The sequence below is a fragment of the Pseudorasbora parva genome, chromosome 5 (genome assembly GCF_024679245.1).
Source record: "Pseudorasbora parva isolate DD20220531a chromosome 5, ASM2467924v1, whole genome shotgun sequence".
NCBI lineage: Eukaryota > Metazoa > Chordata > Actinopteri > Cypriniformes > Gobionidae > Pseudorasbora > Pseudorasbora parva.
Window position 1 is genome coordinate 47,511,056 of NC_090176.1, and position 19,016 is coordinate 47,530,071.

At 38.0% G+C, this 19,016-nt stretch overlaps 1 protein-coding gene across 1 annotated transcript in view; it reads right to left on the minus strand.

Annotated features, from left to right (window-relative positions):
* ttc21b (tetratricopeptide repeat domain 21B) overlaps positions 1–19,016 on the minus strand; it is a 39,450-nt gene that overhangs the window by 12,705 nt on the left and 7,729 nt on the right. The window contains exons 7-20 of the mRNA XM_067444564.1: positions 18,830–18,914; positions 17,464–17,562; positions 13,690–13,882; positions 10,103–10,200; positions 8,779–8,979; positions 6,869–6,998; positions 5,629–5,786; positions 5,295–5,519; positions 4,925–5,163; positions 4,179–4,251; positions 2,938–3,048; positions 1,893–2,031; positions 1,386–1,492; positions 193–381 (exon numbers count right to left, since the gene is read on the minus strand). Of these exons, the coding sequence (XP_067300665.1) occupies positions 193–381; positions 1,386–1,492; positions 1,893–2,031; positions 2,938–3,048; positions 4,179–4,251; positions 4,925–5,163; positions 5,295–5,519; positions 5,629–5,786; positions 6,869–6,998; positions 8,779–8,979; positions 10,103–10,200; positions 13,690–13,882; positions 17,464–17,562; positions 18,830–18,914 (2,047 nt within the window). The remainder of the gene's footprint in view (positions 1–192; positions 382–1,385; positions 1,493–1,892; positions 2,032–2,937; positions 3,049–4,178; positions 4,252–4,924; positions 5,164–5,294; positions 5,520–5,628; positions 5,787–6,868; positions 6,999–8,778; positions 8,980–10,102; positions 10,201–13,689; positions 13,883–17,463; positions 17,563–18,829; positions 18,915–19,016) is intronic.

Sequence of the window (19,016 nt, forward strand, 5' to 3'; positions counted from 1 at the left end):
AAATGTAGGCCTGTGCCAGGTTCACATAGAGCGCGCACACACACACACACACACACACACACACACACACACGCACACACACACGCACGCACGCACACACACACACAAACACTGACAGACGGCTCCAGGCTCGGCCGGGCCGATCCAGCTGCAGAGGAACACACTGGACTCACTGATCCGGGCCACACTGACCTTGCTGTCACTTTCACAGTACACAAGCGCCTCTTTGTAAAACTTGACGGCTCGTTCGTAGCCGCGCTGGCTGCTGCAGTGTTTGGCGATTTCTGCGCAGATCTCTGCGGCGAGCTGCTTCTGCGCGGGCACCGAGTCGGGCTGCTCCAGCTGAACGCGCTTCAGTACCTTCGCCTGCACATCTCTCGCCTGAGGAGGAAGCACAGTTTCACAACCAGTCAATCAATTAGGGCATGACATTAAAGAAACCCTTTTTTTTTAAATTCTAAGAGTTACATATTTAAAAAGTATGTGAAACATAATTTGGTTAATTTAAGAGGAGTGTTCTGAATGTGATTAGGCTTTTGGGTTTAATGTGAGCTGTTGAAAGCTTTCAGAGCAGTGTTATTTTAGTATTATTTATGCATTATTATATTATATATTATATATATATATATATATATATATATATATATATATATATATATATATATATATATATATATAAAATTAGCTTTTATAAAATGTAATATAATATTCTATATTTAATATTTATTAATATTTTAATGGGTTAGTTCACCCAAAAATGAAAATCAGCGTATTGATTCATGATACGGTTTCATAACTGATTCATAACAGTTCGAAGCTTTGTTTTGAAATCGGCCCATCACTATATAAGTCATTATTTAGTTTTTTTTGTGCACAAAAACTCTTCTTGTGTCTTAATAAAATGATTGTAGAGCCGCTGTAGTGAGATGGGCTTTGTAACGACGTCTTTAGTGCCTTTATAGGCCTTGAGAGAGGAAATGACATTGGTGTCAATGGAGGCCTTTCTGAGCCATCGGATTTCAACACTAATATCTTCATTTGTGTTCTGAAGATGAACGGAGGTCCTATGGGTGTCGAACGACATGGGGGCAAGTAATGACAGAGATTTCATTTTTGGGTGAACTAACCCTTTAATTTGTTTAAATTTTAGTTATTTTGTGGTGTGATTTGTCATATTTATTAGTTCCTTTTTTATATAGTTATATTTTATTTCAGTTCTTGTTTTAGTAACTTTAGTACTTCAGTTCAAACTTGTTTATTTATTAAAAGGCAAAATATCTTGCAGTTTTTCATCTAAAATGCATATTTTATTTCAGTTTTATTTCAATTATCAAAACTGATTTTTAATAATTTTAATGCACAATAACAAGTCATTCAAAACTCACTCTCTGTAAGGACAGTAACGCTTCGTCATTTTTATTGACTTTGCTCTGAACCTTGGCGAGGAGCACAAGATAACGACAATCTTCGGTGAGTAGCGGCAGCTCATTCACTGAAAAATAAAGACAGAAAACGCCATTGATCACAGGTGAAAAAGACCAATCGCATTGTGCACTACACAAAAACTGATTTTTAACAAAAACACGTTTTCCCAAAGGACTTCTCTGACAAGCTTGGTCCTTAGTCCCTCAAACAAATCATTAAGCATTTGAGAAATACAGTAAACATAGTAAAAAAATAATACTAGTATAAATACCCAGCACATGCAATATTAATTTTTATTGTTTCAGCACATTTAATACCTGATCAGACATCTGTGTTTGATGACTGACAAAATCTAATCTCTAGTCATCTTTTGTAAACAGCACTTTTTGAGTTTAATCTCTTTTCCAGGGTGCCTGAACTGAGATGTTGCCGTTTTACAAGAACATTATTTCTGAGATATTTCTCACCGGGGTCATGTGTGAGAGCCTCTTGCAGGATTTTTTCACAGCGTTCATACTGCCTGAGCTTCATGAGCAGGTCGGCCAGGTCATAGCGCAGGAAACTCTGCTGCCCGCTCTTCAGCGCAGCCTCATAATAGTTCATCGCCTGGGAAGGGAAAATATATATGGTAGAGGTTGAAAGACTCTAGAATTTTTAAAGTCGGCATTTATGTGATTAAAGTTGAGTTGAAGTCGACTAGTCGCTGGTGACGCCATTAATGAACAAATAAGCCTGACCCTCGAGCCGAGCCTGAGCGCGGGTTGCCTTGTGCCCAGCTACGGCATATGACAGCGCTGCAAAAAAGACTATTGCTCTTACATAACAGCTTATTTTCATTAGTTCTTTTGTCTTTGGGTCGTTATATTTTTCTGATTTCTGCTCGTATACAGATCAAGTAGCACAGTAAAGATTATATTAATATGAATGCATTAATGAGAGAGTGATTGCGTGTGAGTTAATTCTACCTGGCAGTGCCTCTTTAGTTACAGTGAAGCCGTTGGGTATAGTTGCTAAGAAATACAAGCTAGAACTTAAAGCTTTTTTATTGATAAATCACAGAACAGTGTTGACAGTGCGTATCTGTGTGCGTGTTACAATGCAGCAGTGCATTAGTTTATAATGGCGATCAACTTACATATATAATAAGCTGTTTAAAATGTGGATACACCAGATGAATTGAGTATCAAGAGGGTATAGTTAATCATATCTTGAGGAGCGCTCTCAGAGTATGCATTTATTTGTCATTTTAAAAGTTGGAAACAGTTTATGCTGTTGCGTCCTCTATAGGCCATGATCAGCGATTAGTCGATATCAAGGTTAAAGCATCATGGCAGAGCATTAAAGTCGACTAGTCTGTGCAGCCCCTATTATATGGTGAAACTGGATTTATAATTCTTATAATTTTTTAATCAAAGAAGCTAGTTTCACTTTTCGTGAAAATTCCTTCCAAATAAGAGCTTTTTTTGCTATTTTTATTTTGTAACGAACTTTAATTTTGAAAACTTCACTTACCTTTACATAGTTGTGGGTCTTGACAAGTGCTTTCCCAATCTTACTGGCCACAGCTCCATCTTTAGGGTTTTTCTTTAAGGCCTGTTCATATACTTCAATGGCCAGCTCTGGCTATCATCAGAGAACATTATTTTCAGACATATACATCAATGAAATCAGAAAAAAAAAAGAAAAAAAAAAATTATATATATATTCCTATCTGAAAGTGTGTTTAAAAAAAACTGCATTTAATTTTAATATAATATTCATCATTGTTGGGGGTAATGCATTACAAATAACATAAGTTACTGTATGTAATCAGATTACTTTTTTCAGTTAGCTAGTTAAGTAAAGGATTACTTTTCCATTTGTTTTTAAATAAGTAACACAAGTTACTTTGTTTTCCTATTTTTGGACTGACAGCTCTCCTAAATGAGGAGTAAGTGCAGAGGCGTTGTGTGCGCTGTGGAAACATGATGGTTATTGTAGTTCTAGAACAAATGTGAGCATGCATTTACTCATCTCAAAACATCTACAAAAACAGCCTGTTTTTAACAGCCCAAAATAAAAACTGTAAATCAAACCCAGAATATTATGTAAACCTGCAATAATAAAATATTATAACATTACTTTTAAGTATTTAATCTCACTTTATTAACCATACAAACATGATTTTGCATTTTCACTTTAGGCTTATTCCTTTTACTTTTGGTGTGAAAGGGCCTTTATATTTGCCAAAAATAGAACTTTTTTTTTGGTATTACAAAAACAAACCAAGCAAGCTGAGCCAAGTTGAGAAACAAAAGTAACGTAAAGCTTTCCATAAAAGGTAACTAAGTTATACGATTAGTTACTTTTTTAGAGAGTAACAATATTGTAACACATTCCTTTTAAAAGTATTTGATACTTATTCTATTAATTTTCTTACATATTTTCATGATAATGAAATACATTTTCCTACCATTCTCATTTTGGTATGCAAAATAAATAAATACAATTATGCAAAACTACTATATATATATATATTTATAGTATTTGTTGATAAAAGTGGGGGAAAAAACATAAAAAAAATATTCTGGAATTTCCGTTCATTAGATAAGGATTCACTGTTTACACTGTCTAGTAAATATTTGTGGGGTGATAGAGGAAGATATCTTATTAAAAAAAATAATACATATTTGAGCTTCTAAACAAAGATCTTCTCGAAATGTAACATTCAAACACAAATGTAAACAAATGAATAAACAAGGAGAATCTCCCACCTCCTGAATGTTTATATAGGCATCACCGAGTAACAGGAAGGTATGAGGGCTCGGCAATTTCTCCACCAAATCTCTGATGAGACGGATATGTTAATATGCAGTGCAACAGTAATAAGAACAGCCTGTATGTATATGAGTGTTTGATGATTGTTTGGAGAGGTGTATACAAGCTTGTTGTTAAAAACTGTCAACGCATGTGAATAACATTCAAGAGCTGCAGGCCACGTTTAACCCTCAGAGTAAAACTCTGTCAGAACAAATTCACCTTGATAATGTCAGATAACTTTGATAGAAAGGGATGTAATGGATTACAATCAACCAATCAGCTGTCAGCTGGTAAATTTAAGCGCACAATTAGATAATACCAATTTAGGTCAACCAATGACCAAGCAATGCTTCCTTCGGTTCAGTCTGTGGTGTAAAAGGTCACATTAGTAATACAAGAAAAAACACTTAAAACATGCTCAGGTCAAAGTGTTTGAATAATTTTGGTCCCAAATTTTTATCAATTTTACTGGTAGTCCACCATATGAATGTTTGGGTAAGATGTCAGAGTTTACTTTATTTTGCTATCCTCACTTACATAAATTAACTATAGTTTCACTATACTTCACTCACTAGTACAAAATGATATCTGGTGTCTGAATAATTTTTGGTTGAACTGTGTACGCTGAGAAAAACATTCTGTAAGCTATAATACATGTCATGAATATGAGAAATACATTTGACAAATAAACAGGCAATACCTATAGCAGCTCACGTACAGCCGTTTCTCTTTCCTATGGTTCAGGTAGATGTCTGCCATTTTTTCTTTGGCCTGTACATAGTACGGCTGCTCTGGTGTGATATTTCTGAGCATGCTCAGTGCCAGCTCAGTATCTCCTCGCATTAGCGCGAGGTCTGCGTTGGCGATAGTGACTCGTAGCTCCTCTGAAGTGCCCGTAAACTCATTTATGGCATCTTGCATCACTTTAGCTGCCTCGTGCTGGAAGTCAAAACTACTTTTAATCCCAAAAACAAGGTACTAGCAATATATTATACATGCATAAACCATGCATAATTTAGAGCAGATGTACTTAGGACACTATTTTACAAGTTGTAAAGTTGTCCACTAACCTGTTCTCCATTGAGCCACAGAGCCTCAGCTAGTTCCAGGAACACAGATACGCAGTCAGCCGAGCTGAGCTCAACTCTCTTACTCTGTCTTTTGGCTGAAGAGCCTGTTCTCTTCACAGCGCACAGACTCATGGCCATCTGCAGCGTCTGAATGGCCTCCTGAAGCTGCCCCATCTTCCTCTGAGCCTGAGCCTTTATCAAGTGATACAGAGGATGCTCGCGGATCTGAGCACAAATAAACCACGCATTCAGTAACATCAAATCGAATAATAGATTTCAACAGGATTGACTGGACTAAGAGAGCCCAATATGACTGGCAGTGGTGATGTGTCACCTCAAAGTTGTGGCTGAGGCAGAGCTCCAGAGATTGGGAGGAGAGCTTGAAGTTGCCCTGCATGAGATGGATCTGAGCCATGAGGAGATGGGCATCAGCATGAGCCGGGTTCTGATCCAAACAGTGCTGCAGGCTGCTGTGGGCCGCCTCCATGTCTCCTGCAGGAGGACAACAATTTAATTTAGTTGGATGATGACATTACAGGCTTCTGCACTCATTTCATAATTGACGTACTTTACACAGTTATTGATCCGAAATGAATCGACACTAAACTGATTTCAACTGAATAATCACTGTTTACTATAGTTTACTATAGAGCTGCTTAACAGCAGATTTGAATTCTGTTTTTTACTTCCCAAAATTACTATAACAATTATTATTCTATTTAAATTAACAAGACAAATTATGTATTAAACACTTTGCGATTTGTGTATACATTTTTTTCTTCCATTAGAGTAATGAGAATATTATTTTTTCTTTTATTTGTGATAATTAAAATACTTAAAATCCTTTAAAATGCCAAAATTTAAAATACTTTTGGAGGAAATTATTTGCTTACTTGTCATGAAATAACAATTTCACAATGACATTAAAAGTGTATTTTTGTTTTAATAAATATTATTCTAATTTTCATTTAATTTAAAAGAACTACAATTAAATAAAAAATAATAAAAACTATATACACATATTTAAAAAAAACACTAAATTACTAAAATTTAAGCTAAAAATTTAAGGAAAACAGACGATACAAAAATAAAACTAATACAATAAAATATAATATATATTTATATATAAAAAACAGTATCTCAATGATAACAAAATAACTGCCTGGAAGTGAAAAGCTTGAGAGATACACCCAATTAGATCAATCCAGCAAATGTCATTTGGGTAACACTTTATTTTAAGGTTCAGTTATTAACTATTAACTAGTAGCTTATTATCATGCATTTCACTAGGATATTGGCTGTTTATTATTTCTTATAAAGCACATATTAATGCCTTATTCTGCATGACCGTATTCTACATCCCTTAATCATACCCAATACCTAAACTTAAAAGCTACAAAAACTGCCTTACTAACTATTAATAAGCAGTAAATTAGGAGTTTATTGAGGCAGAAGTCTTAGTTAATAGTGAATATGTGTTTCCCATACTAAAGTGTTACCATCATTTGTTTAATTTCAGCTTGAGAAAAAAAAATTCAGATTTATCAGAAAGTCTCAATCAGACATGCACACACCTGACTGAAATCGGACTTTGGCCATTAGAAATCCGGCCTGCAGCAGACCAGGGACTACTTTCACCACTGTGTCCAGCACAGTCGCGCAGTGCAGCAGTTGAGGTGAAGGAGGCTGACCTGGAGCTGGAGGCTGCAGCGAGAACAACATCACTCAATAAACTACAAGAGGAAAGTGCATCACGACAGACTACAAATGAAGATTGTGGCTAGGGTATTCTGTCTGATCACTAGGGTGTTGCTAGGCATGTTGGGGGTGGTTGCTATTGCCTTCCAAGGCAGTTACTAGAGTGTTCTGATTGGTTGAAAACCAATTACTAGAATTCCCAGTGTTTGGTATAAAGAAAAAGTGACACGCATCATAATCTGAGCCATGCCCACGGGGGGGAAACAAACCAACCGTCTCCATTGACATCGCATTGCATGAGGCTGCCTCCTCATCATTTCTTTATTATAACAAAAAACAAAACAATGTCTAAAAGCTGATATGTGACATGGTGTACAGAATACAAGCTAAAAAAAAAACAGAACCAAAATCCCAGAAGTTTTTATAAGCTGTTGAGCCCCCACAAAAAAACAGCGTTTAAAGGGTTACTTCAGCGATTAGCATATGGCTTTGTATCAGTAGAAACCCTGGAGTATATTCAAATGATTGGGCTTTCCCCCCTCATATCCCCCTGAGACAAGAGATTTATGCATTTTATTTCTGGAAAAATTCCTCCTATGATGCAAATTGACGATATTTACATCATAGGAGGAATGTTTGCCCAAAGGCTAAAGACTACAGACAGCAGAGGGAGCCATTTCCTCATGTTTTGAACTTGTGCATGGGGGATGGGAGATTACACTCAGCTTGCAGGGAGAGCTCAGCCCACAGCTACAGGCACTCATTTAAACGGAGCTATGGTGAACAATGTAAGTCTTTTAACTTCTCAAATTACTTTCTATGAAAGTTAAGCTTGCAAAGGCATGAACTGAAACGTGCTAGACTGAACTCGCGTTGTGAATGTATGCTGCGAGTGTAGTCGTGATTACCTCAGCTCTCATCACGAGAGCTCAGCTCATTTATCTCACTCCTGCAGTTAGTGCTCAGTGCTGTGATACTCGCGCGGTGACTCACTCATTATATTTAACGGACACGTTCAGTTTTTAATTGTAGTGTCTTCTCCAACTTAGTCACAGTAATCAAGTTGGTGGCTTTGGGAACGGCCTCACAGGACAGCGAAGCATTCTGGGAATTGTAGTCTTTCATCCCCATGAGACAAAAATACATTTTCTGTCTTTTCTCAGTCTAGAAGGCACCAAATTCAAAAATAATTTCACATTTACATTGCTGACCCAGTTCAAATACAGATTAATCTTCCCAGCGCTTAAGTACCCCTTTAAAGACATAAATGTGCATACATTCAAATATAGACAGAGCGCGACATGTTATATTACACTGAGAACTACGCCTACTGGAGGGGAAAGTAATCAGTGACAGTAAATATAATAAAAAACTGACATTTGGATTTTTGACAAAATGTGTACTGCACAAGTGGGCATACTGAGACGTACGGAGTATCAGGATCCCAAAAATCACTCATTCCAGCTGAAGCTTCACGTCTTATTGCCTGTATCTACTTTTGCCTCCTTAAACGCTCGTTTTTTTGGGTCGACAACTTAGTTATGTGTTTTTTTTAGCTTGTTTGCTGTGCACCTTGTCACATATCAGAGTTTAGACATTGTTCTGTTTTTTGTAATAAGTCCGAAATGACAAGGAGAGAGCTTCACGCAATTCAAAGTCTATGGAGAGCGTTGGATTGTTTCCCCCCCCCGGTGTGGGCGTGGCCTAAATATGCTCTGTCTCTATTGCTTTGTAAGGTAGTTGCTAAGCAGCTACTAGAGTGTTCTGATTGCATTAGAGGGAAGACCTTAGCGGGAGACAGAGCCAGGTATTCCTTGGCGATCTCGAGCAGGAAGTCAGGGTTGAGCTTCTCAAAGTACTCGATGCCGAGAGGCAGACCCTGCAGGGCGGAAAAATGCGTGTCCACTGTGTCGTTTAACAGGTTAATCGCCTCGTCTGGGGGCCGACGCTTTTTCACAGCCAACAGCGCTCGCAGATACAACAGCTCCTAACACACACAAACAACAAACACCTTAAAGGGATAGTTCACCCAAAAATGCTAATTCTGTTATAATTTTTTATCATTTTCTCACCCTCAAGTTGTTCCAAATCTTTCTTCAGTTAAACACAAAAGAAGATATTTTGAAGAATGTTGGTAACTATTTCTGGTCCTCATTGCCTTCCATAGTATTTACTTCTCATACTATGGAAGTCAATGTGAACTGTGACACGCAGGGTGGGCGAGAGCTGCAAGAGTACGGCGCAAGACTGCATTTGATTGCAAATATCCGTCACCTGCACGTCACACCGGTCTCATATCTCTTACCGAGGAGCTCGGATGCATAAAAGGAGGGGTGACGACAGTGAAGGAGAGAGAGGACCAGGCCTGGATTTTCTGTTGTGTTCTGTTTATGTTTTATTGTGTGTGTATACAGCAGCCATCTGTGAGGGGCTGCCTGTATTACTTTCATTATGTGTTTATTAATTAAAGTCCTTGAATGTTTGCCGGTTCCCGCCTTCTTCTTCCCATATCAAAGAACTGTTACATTGGTGCAGTTCTCTCACGGCCCGTCGGCCTCGACTGCTTGCCACACCAACATTCATCAAAATATATTCTTTTGTGTTCAACAGAACAAAGAAATTCATAAAGGTTTAACAACACGAGGGTGTCTCTATCAGCACATCCCTTTAGAATATGCACTCAATGATTCTTGTTATCATGTGCTTTAATATGTCATGTGACAATTAATCTGCTCACTAACGGTTTAATTCCTTAGGTATAGCTCAAAATAAAAAAGAAATGGATTTATCTGAAGGGTTTTGTTTTTACTAAATACCGTTCCTCTAAAATAACAACATGGCAGCTGCTTGTCGGTAAGCAGATGTGCATTTGTGCAAATGCTTAAGTGTGGGGCCTCATTTTGTGTAAGCAGGTCCTGTTATGCACTTTGGATGACTCAACAGTTAAACACAGCATAAGTGGATTAATAAACCAGGTCCCTGTTGAATATGAATCAAAAGATAAACAGTCTACAAAAACACTTTTCTCTTACTTCACTCTGTGAAAAAAATCTGGAAAGAGTTGGAGAGCTCATATGGATTTTTAAAGTAAGATAGCAAGTCTCTCTCACCCCTGATTTGCCAATGGACTGCTGGATCTCTGCGAGGAACTCCAGCTGCTGTTCTGCATCCTCTATGTGTCCCTCCATGAGCTGACACCTGATGATACCTGCACAAACAAACCAAACACAATGCTCTTTCAAAAGTCAATCAGTCATCCCAGACAGTTATTTTAGTACCATTTATATACTATTATTAGCCTGACAAGCCACACCCACATCAAGATGTTTGGTCTGGAAACTCACCATTGACAGCTCAATCCGAGGGGCGGATAAACGGTTGTCTTTCAAACTCCCTCTGCACGCGATAGGATAGTGCTACACCAACCAGAGCAACGAAGGTGAAGCAGAGCTCGCTGACTGATTAAACATTCGCCGTATCCGGTCGGCTAAACTCCGAACACATCTTCCCTTTTTAAGAATGACTTCAGTGCCGGTCTTTGTTCTTTTCTCAGAGAAAAGCTTAACTCCAAGTCTTCCAGAGTCGCGGTCAGAGCTGATTCGAAAGACCGCCGCCGTTCGCCAGTTTCTGTGTTTACTAGAAGCACGCAAACTCGGCCGTCGTCATTATGGCCCCGCCCGCCGACTCTATACACGATGTGATTGGGCCGTCCAGATTTTGAGGAACACAGCTCAGAAGGGTATTGAGAGTTCATAGACGACACTTGCGGGCAAATCAAATTTGCTGCCGCAAGAGTGCGTCTAGATTTCTAGGCTATACTATTATAGTATTTCATTCTATTTTATATTAGCTTTTATTTGTATGTTTGTTTTCAGATGCCATTATGTACTTTTGTAAATGTAACTTTAATACTAAATTAAATCAATTATCTGCTATTTATATTCATTTCATTTCAGATTTATTTTAATTACCTTAAACAATGTTTAATAGTTTACATTTACATTTAATCATTTAGCAGACGCTTTTATCCAAAGCGACTTACAAAAAAGGGGAGAGTAATAGAAGCAACGGAACAGACAAGGCCAACCACCTGTAAGAGCTGTAAGAAATCTCAATTAATTAGCACAGTACACAATTTATTTATTTTTTTATTTTTTATTTTATTTTTTTAGACATCTACAACAAAAACTCACGTACGCAAAATGCCGAACACTGGATTTTGATAGCTAAGATAACAACCCATTAGGACTAAGGCTGTTGCCCCAGCTGTTGTCGTTAATGCAGATTCAGTGGCCCAATGGGTTGGTTTTGTATGGCATTCTAGCTAAACGCGCAGCAATAGCCATCTACAACAAAAACTCACGTACGCAAAATACAGAACACTGGATTCTGATAGTTATGATAACTATGTAACATACCCGTCTGAAGGCACAAATCCGGATGAGAGACATAGATATGATCCGGGAGTGTGCGCTTTTTGGTCGTTGCTGTGGGGATCAGTAAGTGCTATTCTGTATTGGTCAAGTGCAAATGGAAAAGATGTGTCTTAAGATGTTTTTTAAAAATGGCTACAGACTCGGCAGCACGAATTGAGATCGGCAGGTCATTCCACCAGGTGGGAACGGTCCAGGAAAATGTCCGTGAGAGCGATTTCATGCCTCTTTGGGATGGAACCACGAGGCGCCGCTCGCTCGCAGAACGCAAGCTTCTGGAGGGTGTGTAAGTCTGAACAAGTGAGTTTAGGTATAGTGGTGCAGAGCCAGTGGTTGTTTTGTAGGCGAGAACTAGTGCCTTGAATTTGATGCGAGCAGCGATTGGCAACCAGTGCAGTTTGATGAAGAGAGGCGTAACATGCGCTCTCTTCGGCTCATTAAAGTTTACAGGGTACCTACACATTTTTCATTTAAAAATTCCTTAATTGTCAGACCTCTCTGTAGATTTTTCAAGACCATATTTAGCATACCGGTAAATAATTCATAGCATTATTTTCAGCATTACATTTGGTATATTGTACAACAATCTAAAAATATTTTTTTCCATTGGTTTGCACAAAAGGGATAATGTGCTTACATGATGATAAGAAACCTAAAAAGCTTTATAACGTGCATAATCGTGTAATCATGGTTTGATGTTGCGTGATCATCATTCATCAAACAGCAAAATACATTCTGTTTGAGATGAAGAGAATCGCCTATGCTAAAAGATAATGCTTTGCATAGTGAAATATGTGCCTTGAATTTATTTAATTGTGTCCAACAGTCACTAAAGGATTACTAAACTAGTGCCATAAAAACACTTGTATAAATGTATTTTGTAGAAATTCTTAATTTCATATTTTAGAAAGGCAGCGGCTATTTGCAATAAGAGCAAATAGCAATAGATGTTATGTACACTAAGTGTAAATAGCTGGAGATTCTATTTACAAAGTGAAAATAGTGATATATTCTAGTATTTACATCATGTAAAAGTATCAGTTCTTTGTAATATGCATAAATAGTAATTACATGCCTCAGTACCTCAGTGTTGTTCTACATTAACAGGATGCAATAATAACAGTGTAAATGATTATATTTATTAAAAGTATTAAATGGATACCGCCTTAATGGGACAATAAAAGCACTCCCTAAACCTACCCAATAAATGCTTTTATTATTAATAAATATAATTTTGTAAGTTCCTTTTAGAAAAAAGTTTTATTGTAAGTAAATGCCTTTCCGATGTGATATGTGATGGGAAAAGGGAGAAGAGCGAGATCTCCGAAAGGTTGATTCAAGATCCTTAAACCTTACGCTCTACTGACTACGCCACTGAAGACGCTGAAATACACTGGGTTTTTTTCAAATCTGTTTTGGCCCAACCAGGCATTGTTAGGCGGAGCTTGTGCGAATAGCATTTGCCAACAAGGCACACTATTTGCACAGTGTAAATAGACACTCCGTTTTAGAAACCTGAAAAGGGTGAATGGTCTGGAAACAAAAATATTTGTTTTACTTTTTTACATAATTATCCATAAATTGCTCAAAATAAATTCCATATTTTTCCAAACGGCATCGGAAGAAACCCTGTGTTTAGAAGTTTTAGCTAACACTGATCTTAGATCATCTCTAATGGAGATATTAGAAGTTGAAACATTCTTTAATATTTCATAATATTTAATATTTCTTTTTTTTTTTTTTTTGAACTACATTTTTTTATTTAAATTGCTCATATATGTTACATCCATGTGCAAAGGATGTTCTGAGGCGAATGCAGGAAGTGGACTCGCATTGTTTTTATGACATGACGGCAACCGCAATGATAAAAGACACCAATATTCCTACTAAGTCAACTAAGTCATTAGTTAGGGCTGTTTAAAAAAAAAAACAAAAAAAAAAAACAAAAAAAAAAGTTGTGTACTGTGCTAATTATTTGAGATTTCTTACAGCTCTTACAGGTTGTTGGCCTTGTTTGTTTCGTTGCTTCTATTACTCTCCCCTTTTTTGTAAGTCGCTTTGGATAAAAGCGTCTGCTAAATGATTAAATGTAAATGTAAATGTTTACAATTGCCACTTTGTAAATTAATATAGAATATCCCGTCACAAATGTGCATTTATTGACATTTTTTATGACAACTCTGAAAGTGACCCATGCAATCAGAACTTATATATTTATACAAGTATTCTTTTATTTTTCCTTATGGCTTTCACACTGCTCTCACCTATCAAAGCAGAGATGCTGCTCTCGTCGAGAGTCATTGCTGTCTTGTACCATTTCATGGCCTCTTTCCCCCTGCCCAGCAGAACCAGTTGGTAGCCCATCTCTGTGGCCAGCTCAGAGTCGCCCGAGGCCTGAGTAAACGCCCGCTCCACCATCCTGTGAGTGTGCTGAAGGATCTTCTCAGCTCTTCCACACTGCGGAGTGATCAAATATTCACAACATCACATCTACCTGTAGCATCGCTTCTTTTGTGGTACAGAATTTTTTCACAAAATCTGTTATTTTCCCACTAAATGAATGAATTAGGCTTTTACATAGCGCTTTACTATGTAATACTACTGAACATGAATTATTGTTTGACTGTGAATATGCCAACTCAATCAACTTGTGAACAGGAAGTCATTGCATTGTGATTTGTTTTATTCTTGCAACATGTATTTCCTCCTTAGATGTCCCTCTATTGTCATATATAGAATGAATCACATTTATATCAAGTTTATCTATAACAGCATGTAGCGCTTTACTATGTACTACATAGCACATAGTACTCAAAACTCCTTACTACCTCACACGCACAAATCTGGCAACCAACTTGACCTCATCTAAATACGCAACTGCACTACAGAAAACACTTTGGTCAAACCCTTACACTTCTCTGATCATTACTTCATCACATTTAATCTACATCTTACTATTTATACACTTCCACCTTCTCTACCAGTTAGTTTCAGACTAAACCTGCGTTCTCTTTCTCCCTCTCACCTCTCCTCCGTTGTGTCATCCTCTCTTCCGTCACCCACACAATTCTCCTCTATGGATGTCAACACTGCAACAGACACTTTATGTTCTACTTTAACTTCTTGTCTAGACAGTATCTGCCCTCTATCTTCTAGGCCAGCACGCTCTACTCCCTCTAACCCTTGGTTATCTGATGTTCTTCGTGAACACCGGACTAAACTTAGGTCAGCAGAGAGAAAATGGCGCAAATCGAACGACCCATCTGTCCTGACTAAGTATCAATCTCTGCTCATTTCCTTCTCACATGATGTCCATACAGCTAAATCCTCATATTTCCACAACAAAATCAACAGCACCTCAGACACACTTTTCAGAACTTTTAACTCTCTCCTCTGCCCCCCCCCCACCACCTCCCACCACATCTCTATCTGCAAACGATCTTGCCCATTTTTTCACAGATAAAATCACAATCATCATGATTTTCATGCTTAAAAAACCCACATTAGACACATCACTTGTAGAGAACTACAGACCTGTTTCTCTCCTACCATTCATAGCTAAAACACTTGAAAGATCTTTTTTCAACCAGGTCTCATCTTTCCTCTCACAGTCTAATCAACTGGACGTAAACCAGTCAGGTTTCAAAAAGGGCCACTCAACTGAGATGGCATAATTGTCAGTTACTGAAGCCCTGCGGCTGGCTAAAGCTGCATCCAAATCATCAGTCCTCATCCTCCTTGATCTGTCTGCTGCCTTTGACACTGTGAATCAGATTCTGTCCACCCTCTCATCACTGGGAATCACAGTGGACTCCACTCCACTGGTTTGAGTCCTATCTCACAGGTAGGTCTTTTAAGGTTGCCTGGAGAGGAGAGGTATCCAAAACACATCAACTGACCACAGGGGTTCCTCAGGGCTCAGTGCTTGGACCTCTTCTCCATTTACACTACATCACTGGGACCCATCATTCAGGCACATGGCCTCTCATATCATTGCTATGCTGATGACACACAGCTCTACCTCTCATTTCAACCAGATGATCCGACAGTAGCTGCACGAATCTCAAGCTGTCTGGCGGACATCTCGGCATGGATGAAAAAACATCACCTGCAGCTCAATTTAGCAAAGACTGAGCTGCTTGTTTTCCCTGCTAATCCCACCATACAACACGATTTTACCATCCAGCTAGGTTCATCTTCGATTACTCCTTCAGGGTCGGTCAGAAATCTTGTAATCTTTGATGACCAGCTGTCCTTCAAAGACCACATCTCAAAGACAGCTCGGTCATGCAGGTTTGCATTGCACAACATCAGGAAAATCAGACCGTTCCTTACAGAGCATGCACCACAGCTTCTTGTCCAAGCCCTGGTCATTTCTAGACTTGACTATTGCAATGCACTTCTGGCGGGACTTCCATCTTGTGCAATCAAACCGCTGCAAATGATCCAGAACGCTGCGGCACGTCTTGTATTCAATGAGCCCAAAATGGCTCATGTCACACCTCTATTCATCTCTCTGCATTGGCTACCACTCGCTGCCCGGATCAAATTCAAAGCTCTGACTCTTGCTTATGGATCTTCCACAAGCTCAGCACCAGCATACTTCGACTCACTCCTATGAGTCTACACCCCCAGCGAAGGCTAATGAGCGAAGGCTTGTGGTACCATCACAGAGAGGCATGAAATCCCTCTCTGTGATAGCGGACTTTTTCCAGGACTTTTTCATCTCTTCCATGAGCACTTAATTTTATCATAAAAAAATAAAAAATAAACCCTCTTCCTCCTCTATTTCTCTTTTCTTCTTCCCTTTTCTGGTTTTTGCAAATCTTGGTATTTAGGGCACGTTTTGCGTTTTCTTTGCCTCTTCTTGACGGATCGCTTCCTGTACTCCTGAGTTGTAAGTCACTTTGGATAAAAGCGTCTGCTAAATGCATAAATGTAAATGTACTACTACTATACATTGATTATTGTTTGACTTGTGAACATGCCAGAAGGTCATTGCATTGTGATTCGTTTCATTCTTGCAGCATGTCTTTCATTCATTCATTCATTCATTCATTCATTCATTCATTCATTCATTCATTCATTCATTCATTCCCTCCTTAGATGCATCTCTAATGTCATATATTGAGTGAATGAATCTTAAAGGAGTACTTCAGCGACGGGAAGATGAATCTGTATTTAAAGTGGGTCATTAATGTAGTAGAAATGTGAAATTATTTCTTAATTTAGTGCTTTCTAGACTGAGAAAAGACAGAAAACGTATTTTTGTCTCATGGGGATGAAAGACAACAATTCCCAGAATGCTCCGCTGCCATACGAGGTCACGCCCAAAGCCACCGCTACTAGATTACTGAATCACTGATCACTTTCCGACCGCGACCACGTTCATTTTTATAAAATCAGTTCAGCTGGAGAACAGACACTACAATTAAAAACTGAACGTGTCTGTTCAATATGTGATTTAGCCGCTGAGGGAGTCTCACAGCCCAAAACGCTGCAGGAGTCACATTGACAGTCATTGATGAGCTCGTGATGAGAGCTGAGGTAAACGCATCCGCGGCATAGATTCACAGCGCATGTTGAGTCTGGCGCATTTTCAGTTCATGCCTTTGAAAGCTTAACTTTCATAGGAATTAGTTTGAGCAGTTGAAAGACTTACTTTGTTCTGCTGGCCGCACCGTTTAAACATGAATGCCTGAGGCTGCAGCTGCCCTAGCAGAGTGCTGAAAGTGTGATCTCCATTCCCCCGCGCGAGTTGAAAACATGCGGAAATGGCTCCCTCTGCTGGCTGTAGTCTTTAGCCTCTGGCCAACAATTCCTCCGATGGCGCAAATTGACGATATTTGCGTCATGGGAGGAATTTTTCCAGAAATATAATACATAAATCTCTTGTCTCAGGGGGATATGAGGGGGGGAAGCACAATCATTTGAATATACTCCAGGGTTTCTACTGATACAAAGCCATATGCTAATCGCTGAAGTAACCCTTTAAGTGGTGATGACATTAATAGCTGAGTGTCCTTGGAGAGTATTACCACTCGAGTGAACGCTAAAGACATCCTGTAGAAGAGCTCCGGATTCCTCGGTTCTTGAATGTCCAGATTACTAATCAGATTTGATAGTTGGTTCACAGACTGTAAAGAAAATGAATGAGGATATTAAAAAAAAATCTAACCAACGCACAAAGCCTACATTTATTTGATCAAAAATACAGTGAAATCAGTGCTACTGTGAAATACTGATACAATTTAAAATAACTTCTTTTTTTTGTAAATATATTTTAAAATGTAATTTATTCCTGCAATGCAAAGCTGAATTTTCAGCATTATTACTCCAGTCTTCAGTGTCACATGATCCTTCAAAAAAATCATTCTAATATGATGATTTGTGCTGCTAAAAACAGTATTTAGTAAAAATCATGAAACATGTTTTCAGTATTTGTTAATAATACAAAGTTAAAAAGAACATCATTTATTTTAAATAGAGAACTATCGTACAATTTTATTTTTATTTACAAAATGTTATTTTTATTTATAAAATATATTATTATAAATATTATTAAAATATATTATTATTTAGTTATTTTTATCATGTCTTTACAGTCACTTTTTATTTAATGCCTTCTTTTCGAATAAAAGTATTAATTTCTTTAAAACAATCATACTGACCCCAAACATTTTATTTGCATTGCATATACTGTATTTACTAAAGCATAATCAAATTCACAAAACATGATTCACAAATGATAATTCATAAATACACAAATGTTGACTGTTTTAACGTTTACAAATTAAATGTTGAATCTGTCTGCATTTGCAAATTGTCACACTTCTGTGATCCCCTTACATTCTAGTCTTTGCTTTCATCTTTTTCAGATTTTTTAAGCAGCAAGAGCTTTAAAAACCTGCATTAAACTCTTCACTTGTAGAAAGTTGCAGACCTTTCTCTCTCCTTCCATTCATAGCAAAAACACTCCTTCCATTCATAGCAAAAAAACTTGAACAAGTTATTTTCAACCATATATCATCTTTTCTTTCACAGAACAACCAGCTGGTTATCAGGTCATGAAAGCAACCACTCAACCGAGGCTGCCTTGCTGTCGGTTATGGAAGCTCTACTTTGCTGGTTTGAATCTCACCTCATGTGCAATCAAACTCCTACAAATAAACCAGAATGCAACGGTTTGACTGACTTTTCTGAGCAATTTGTCCTTGATAAAGGACGTATGCCACATTGAAATGTAATAACTAGAAAGTAACAAAATTGTATGCAATACGCTCCTTTTATTTGCAATCCATTGAATAGGTATTTGTGAATCATACTGGGACTTTCTGACCCCATAATAAATGACTTTTCTGGCTTTTATTCTGTGTAAAGACATGTATGTTGGTAATGTCATACCTCTGCAACGTCTCCTTCCCTGCAGAGAGAGTGCAGGGCCAGCATCCTCAGAGCCTCCAGGTTATTTTTATCTCGTTGGAGAAGCCTAAAAAATTAAGATAAGTATCAGGAATTTTAGACCAAAGTCTGTTTATGTGTAAAACAAATGTTCTGAGACAAGTATTCACATCTTTATATATAAACCCGC